A 7,346-nucleotide genomic window follows, 5' to 3' on the forward strand; every position below is an offset into this window, starting at 1 on the left:
ATATTTGTGTACCACGTGCATACCCTGTGCCTGTAGAGGCCAAAAGAGGACTTTGGATCCCCTGTGACTGAAGTTACAGTTTGTTGTGAGCCACCATGTGGGTGCAGGGAATTGAACCTCACAAAAAACAACCAATACTCTTAACTGCTGGGCCATCCGTCTAGCTTCAGCATTCACCAATGTTTTATTCCGTTTGTCTTTCTTTATTCATGCATTTTATGTATCTGAGTGTTCTGCCTTCGGACACACCAGAAGAAGGAAGCAGATCCCATTACAGATGGTTGTGAGGTACCACACAGTTGCTGGGAATTGAACTCGGGCTCTCTGGAAGAGCAGTCCAATAGTCTTAACCACTGCACCTTCTCTCCAACACCCTTATTCTATTTACCTAACGTCTTCATTTATATCGGAAAGCACACTGTGGATACCAATGGTCCTCATGCTTCAGTGTATATGTTACTTACCTGGGGCAGTTTGTTAGCTATGTTGTACTTACAGCCCATCTTCAGAATATGAATCAAGAGGACTGACTATAAGTGCACCCCAGAAGCCAGCATCCTCAAGATACTTCCCAAAAGACTATGATGTAGAAAAGAATACAGCATTTTGGATGACAATCCTCTCCCCCCCCTCTGTCTCTCTGTCTTTTTCTCTGTCTCTTTCTGTGTGTGTGTGTCTGTGTGTGTTTCGCCTTTCCCCTTTTTTCCCTGCAATTATTTGTTATAACTGGAGAAATAAAAATGCTTGTTGCAAAAACTGAGTGCTGTCCCAGGACGCACATGGTAGAGTACTAATTCCTGCCAATTGTTCTTTGACCTCCACACACTCTCTGTGGCACATGCTGCACACACACAATAAATAAATATAATTTAAAATTTCAAAAGAAAAATATTGACATTGGACATGGGGTACAGAGGGCTAAGGAGAATAATAGATTAAGGAACTGAGCATGTCACAATATTTTTAATGGAATCCAAATATTATTACTGATAGAATCTAAAGTGACAGATAATTCTGCTCTTCTCTCTAGTTCCCCCTTTTTACTTATCTAGATTTTCTATTTTTTCATTCTAATATAGAATTAATTAATTTACTGCAAAATAAAAGTATTTGTTAATAGTAATAGTATTTGTAAAAACATGATACATCTATCAAAAACCCATCAATATGTGGTGGATATCAGAATGAAGATTCCCTTTATTCTACAGGATGAATGCAATACCTATCATTTATACAAAAGCCATTCTTCTGCAAGTACCTTTGTTCATAGTACCTTTCAAAGTTTTTAAATCTTTCAATATTCAGTAAGGGGTAGGTAGAAAGGGGTGGTTATAGATTCTTAGGTACACACACATGCATCCACATCTCCACTTTATATTCTTTTTATCTTTTAAGAAATGAAATGTAAAACAACCTTGTACAATTTACACATGTTCCCTGGGGATCTCTGAAACCAATGGCGCCTGCCGACAGCCTTTCGATAGCGTTTTCTTACAAGGCAAGGACATGATCTTCTTTTTTGTTAGAAGCAGCTGTTCTGGGAACTGAGTGTGAAGCTCTGTTGGCAGAGTGCTTGCCTACTATGTGCAAAGCCTTGAATTTGATCCCCAGCATCATCAACTGAAAGCGGTGGCACAGACCTGCAACTCTTACCCTTGGGAAGAGGAGTCCAGAGCATCAGAAGCTTAAGGTAATCTTACCCTACTTAAGCAAAGTCAAGTCTGGGATACATGGAATACTGTCTCAAAAAGCACAATGAAAACAATAAACACCACCCTAAATACCCAGTAATTCTCCCAAAGTTTTCATTCAAACAGATACCTTGGTCTGCTTTCAAATATGCTTAATATTATCCAGTTATTACTTCTCCAGAGAAAATGCCCCATGTTGAAAAATTAAAGGGATTGCTTTTGCTAAGGATTCTGCAGGAATCATTAACCTAGAGCAGTTTTTAAAACTTTTTTTTGCAATCTGTATGACCCTGCATGAATACATGTGTATTATGTCGGGGGCTGGAGAGATGGCTCAGTGGTTAAGAGCACTGGTTGCTCTTCCAGAGGTCCTGAGTTCAAGTCCTAGCAACCACATGGTAGCTCATAACCATCTTTAATGGGATCTGACACCACCTTCTTGTATGCCTGAAGAGTGTCAGTGTCCTCCCATTTGTACCATGTCTGTGTAGAGACCAGAAAAGGGCACCAGGTCCCCTGGCACTGGAGTTAAAGGGAGTTAACATTCCAGCACTTCAGAAGCTGAAGGATTGCCATGAATCCCAGCTAAAATCCTAGCCTGGGCTACAGAATAAGACATTGCTTCAAACCAAACAAACTGCCAGCTATAGTGGCACCACCTGTAACTGAACCCTGGGGTTGGGGGTTCAACTGGAATTCAAGGAAACCCAGCCGGGTCTTTACACTTAAGACCCCACTGGCAGGATCCAGCAGACTTGGCCCTAGTTGGTAGGCAGGACAGTTCCCAGGGAAGAAAAGGGTGGGGACTCAACAGAAGGAGAATGGCACGGAAGCCCAGCCCCCACCTCTGCATCTGAACACAGGCTGAGTGAGGCCATGACCTCTCTCAAACATGGCATACTATGTTCCACACAGATCCCTGTGAGGCAAGTATTTCCCCCACGAAGAGACCAAGTCTTAACCAAGTGTGTCTATAATGATTGCCAGTTTTATTCCTCTGGCCAAGGAAGCCAGAGGTAATTCCAGGTTTACATTTCTGTTTAATAGTTCAAGAGTTTAGTGCCTTTATTGCCTCTACAAGCTGGTTACAAATTAATTTTAATTAACTCCCACTTATTAAAAAATCTGCAGTTCTTTGTGAGACACATATTCATTAAAAAAAATCAATGTAAGCAAAAGGCAAAATTAAAACACACCACACCAAAAATAAGCACTGTAAATTTTTTGATACGTATAATTATACATGTACACACATAATTAGGAATTTTCCTATCTATGTGAGTTCATCCTAACTATGCTGCTGTTTTTTTCAATCTGCTGTCTAATTGTATATTTCCATGCATAAATGTGAAACTTTCCAACTGAAAGATAAACGTGGAAAATGGGTCAAAAATCCAAAATCCAATGAGATGCTGGTAACAACGAAACTACATAACAGAAAATACCGCCAGGTAATTATTATTAAAAGTAAAATGAAGTTCAAAGATACATCAGAAAATGCTAAGAGAAAGAAAGCAGCAGCCACATTTCAATATCAGAGAAAAAAACGATTTCAAGGCCTGAAGCACACAGGGTAAGGGCGGCTTCGGGAATGTCTTTGCTTCCAATGCATCAACACGAACTTGTTTCTTACTCTTCTTATCTCTTCCCTAAGCCTTTCCAACTCATCTACGCCTCTTATCACTTCTTCAGGGTTCAGATGCCTTGCGGGAGTGTCCTCTTTGGGCTCCGGGCTGGGTTCAGCAGGCTCTCCTCTAAGGCTTCCTTCAGTTTCCTCTCTCACATTTTCTCCAGAAGCCTGAAGAGTTTCTCCTGCCTGCTGTGGTGGATCTTCTGAAGGATGGCCTTCATCTGATTTTGGTGTGTTCTGGGGTGTTCCTTCGTTCTCGTCACAAGACTTTTGCATGTTGATTATTTTCTTAATGAATTAATCCTAGGGGGATAAAAACAAGGAAACAAAACCGACTAGGTGTCAGGCAGATGGACAAGCTTTTGTGTTCCCATAGCGACTGACTTTTGATTCAGGTCTCTTAATTGCCAAAAAGTTTTCTAACTAGACAAGTCAGGTTCTGAGCTCCTGACTCCACCCCTTCCTTCACCCCCCACCCCCCCTTGCTCTCCAACTCCATCTTCTCCTGTCCCGGCTCCAGCCCACCATTTTCCCAGCAGGCCCTGCAACAAACCTCTCCTAGCACTGAAATGGGAGCGGCGTGGAAGCAATTAACCCTTCCCTCACCACATGGCTCTAACACTCCCGCCCTTTCGGGCTTTTCCAAGTCATCCCATCCTCAGCTTCTCACCAGCAACAGTCAGGTCAGCGGTCTCCTCTCTCTTTTAAATGTCTTTAGCCTCTCCCTTTCCTTCCTTCACCCCATTTCCGCAGCAGGATTTGCAGGGGCCCTCTGTGCTTAATCCGGATGGGAGGCAGCTGTGACGCCCCTGGGATGTGCTTTGGTGTCTTCCACACTCCTACCCCCACCCAAAGGGACCTGAAGCAATTGCACCCTTGCACTGACCTGTAGGTATCTGGAGATTTTCCTCTCTTCTTGCACCTCGATTTATGTCGCGCTCAAAAGATCAAGAGTGCTGAAGAAAGACAGGAGTTCTTGGTGAGCACACCAGTGCCTAAATCAAAAGGTCTTGCTAACGGATAGCACAAAGTTTTTCCACGTCCCCCTCTTCTCCCTCCCTTTGTGGCAGCCCCGCCTTCATCTGTACCCTGTTTCCCAGCAAGAGGGCAAAGAATCAGACAAGTTTTTCCCACAGTGTTATTGTTTCTTCTGTCTCTCGCAGTTCGCCTTTCACCGTCTCTTTTCTTTCTCTGCCGGACTCGGTTAGCTACCTCCCTCCCAAGTCTGCCCCATCCCTCATCAAGCAGCCCCAAACCTCTCGCACAAAATAGTTTAGCAGAACCCCAGGATAAGAGAAATAGTGTGGGATGAGCGTGCTTTCTGTTCTCTGCTCCCTCCACCCTATGGTCTCTTAAGCCAGCGCCCACTATTAAAGTACCTGGAAGTAGCTGGGCCACTCTTCTCTAGCAGGACAGAGCTGCTACTGAGGAACTGGGCCTAGACTATAAGGACTTCTGCACACGTCGACTGCTGGTCACGTGAGGATCGCGTCATCAATGAGCTCCAGCCTTTGGTTACCCCTCCCATTAACATGCAGCCCGCCCCCTACATTCCCTTCACTCGATACTGTCAATCTTTTTTCCTATTTGCCAATAGGAGACAATAAAACTCGTCTCGTCACCAAGTAGTATCTATTCACCTTACTCAGATTACCAGGAAAAGAGCAGTCTTTTAGGGTACGTCGACCAATTCTCCTAATTTGGAAAGTCAGCTCTTTCTCTCCCTTGCTCCCTATACTTCCCTTCCCCTCCCCCACCCCCAAATCCTACAGTCCACCATTTCTCTGGGAAGCTTCTCTGTCTTTAAAATGGGGGAAGGTTGTAGATGTGCGCTTGTGGGGGTAGCGGAAGAATAAAAACCTAAGGAAGGGATGTTTAGCTTCTTGAGTCGTTTTCTGTTGTGTTCCGTTGTAAGAATCAGATTTTAAAATGATATTTAAAAAGAGATACTTCATATTCACTATTTCACACTAGATGAGGAGAAAATAACTTCATTAAATCAATTTTCAGGTTTCAAAAAGTATTCTAATGACTGCAAGTGAAAGCACAGTATTTACAACATATTGATGTGTTGGGGTTTTTAAAAATCTTACTAAAATGGCATCGTTTGCAAACTGACTCTGAAAACAGCCGATTTGTTTTGTTAGTTTTGCCTCCACAATCCACGACTCTCTTTGCCTGAGCTTAGGCTATTATTAGACGTCTGAACTTTTAATTGATGACTGCTGGCAGCTTCCACTTGCAAATAAAGGCTTCAGACAGATTTCTTTTCCTTGTCCTTTGTGGGAGCCAGTGTCTTTGTTAAACAGAAAAGCCTGCTTTTCACTCAGTGAACTTTCGTGGAACTCAAAGAAATATGTTTGTTGGTAAACTTTTGTTATTAAGAACAGAATGTTTGTAAGGAAATAACGCTCACAATGAAGCAGAAAGGAGGTACCTCTTTGTATGTCACTATTGACTGTGGGGCTTATAAGCATGTAGGGTTTTCCATTCATTCATTCATTTGTGGAACTCTAGATACCCTGGTAGGATTCAAAGTGCTCCATTAAAACAAGAGCCACCTCAGAGAACTCCATACTCTACCATAGAGCTATGTACACCACATGTTCACTGCTGCTTTATTCACCATAGCAAGGAATAATGTTCAGCTTAAAAAAAAAAAAAGAACGAAAAAATGTAGTTTACAAAATTGTCAGGAAAATGAACGCACTTAGAATGTTTAATATTCACTGAGATCACACAATATCAGAAGGAAAATAAATCACATATTCTTCCCCATAAGCAAAACCTAGTTGATAATATATATGTATATAAACAAATTCACATGTAGGCACAGTATAACATTCAGAAATGAAAACAAGAAAGTCTAATATTCGGAGGTGAGGAAGGATTGAATGCAAAGAATGGACATGAGATAGGAAGAGGACAGAAATCTAATCATTTGCCTAGTACTAACTTTGTTGTAGATTTCTTCTTTTCTTTTCCTTGTTGCTGATAGATAAGTGCTTACAATACATTCAGTAGTGTAGGTGTAAGCTCAAATGGGCAGCTTCACAGCTTCAGAACAGATATTTGAACTGTACTCCTAGTTCTAACCTTGTCCTGGATTTTTTTCTCTTTTCTTTCCTTTCCTTTTCTTTTTTTTTCTTTCTTTCTTTTCTTTTTCTTTTTTTTTCTTTTTGGTGATAGGTAAGTGCATAAAATATATTCAATAGAGAAAGCGTAAACTCCAATGGGAAGCGCCACAGCTTCAGAACAGGTATTTTAACTGCACAGAAGTCCATTGAGAGGCATAGACTTCAGTTCTCCGTAATTTCATTGCCTGGCATTTTTTTTTTATTTTCAAGTTTTTTTTTTACAATAAAGTTTATAAAAATAAACTATCAACATGCATAATTGTTGTTATAAAAAAGCAGAGAGGATATTACTAGGGTGTTTAAAAAAAAAAGAACAGCACTATTTTAAAGAAGAAACAGAGCTTCTGAAAGCCAGAGTTCACTAGTATCTGCAGGTGTGGTGCTATTTGCAGTGGTTATCTATCTATCTACTTGGAGAATCAAGAGAAAGACAATGCCGTGTGGCTAGGACTGTCTCTTGGCAAGTGTGATCACAGCAGGATGTATTTGCACAAAAAAGTCCACCACTGTGAAAGAAAGGCTCTCAAAAATAGATGTTTTTGTTGGCTTAATGTTTAATAATTTATAATTAAGCACAAATGGGAGATATGTTTTCTATTATTTGAGGAGTCTGTAACATAAATTATAAATTATATTTCTATTTGAGGAGTGTGTAACATAAATTATAAATAATTATATTTCCTTACCACTTACAACAAAATGTTTCCACTCTTTGTGATGCTACCGTTACAAATATTAATAGCAAAATTGCATTTTATATTATTATTCTATGAATTTTAATGTTTGGATTTTCTTTTTTGTTTTTTTGAGACAGGGTTTCTCTGTATAGCCCTGGCTGTCCTGGAACTCACTTTGTAGACCAGGCTGGCCTCGAACTCAGAAATCCGC

At 40.9% G+C, this 7,346-nt stretch overlaps 1 protein-coding gene across 2 annotated transcripts; it reads right to left on the reverse strand.

Moving 5' to 3' along the window:
- Positions 1 to 2,657: 2,657 nt before the first annotated feature.
- Tceal8 (transcription elongation factor A like 8) lies at positions 2,658 to 4,820 on the reverse strand. Of its 2 annotated transcripts, XM_021153514.2 has the most exons (4): positions 4,701 to 4,820; positions 4,208 to 4,277; positions 3,992 to 4,093; positions 2,658 to 3,624 (listed from the first exon to the last, which is right to left on the reverse strand). In XM_021153514.2, the coding sequence occupies exon 4, from the start codon at positions 3,595 to 3,597 to the stop codon at positions 3,244 to 3,246; it is 354 nt and encodes a 117-aa protein (XP_021009173.1). In that variant the 5' UTR covers positions 3,598 to 3,624; positions 3,992 to 4,093; positions 4,208 to 4,277; positions 4,701 to 4,820; the 3' UTR covers positions 2,658 to 3,243. The 2 variants fall into 2 exon arrangements, with proteins under 2 accessions (XP_021009173.1, XP_021009172.1); XM_021153513.2 differs by lacking the exon at positions 3,992 to 4,093.
- Positions 4,821 to 7,346: the final 2,526 nt, after the last annotated feature.

Source organism: Mus caroli, chromosome X (assembly GCF_900094665.2).
Source record: "Mus caroli chromosome X, CAROLI_EIJ_v1.1, whole genome shotgun sequence".
NCBI lineage: Eukaryota > Metazoa > Chordata > Mammalia > Rodentia > Muridae > Mus > Mus caroli.

Excerpts from the sequence above, each read along its gene's own strand:
- Tceal8 (XM_021153513.2), bottom strand. The coding sequence starts at position 3,597 with ATGCAAAAGTCTTGTGACGAGAACGAAGGAACACCCCAGAACACACCA.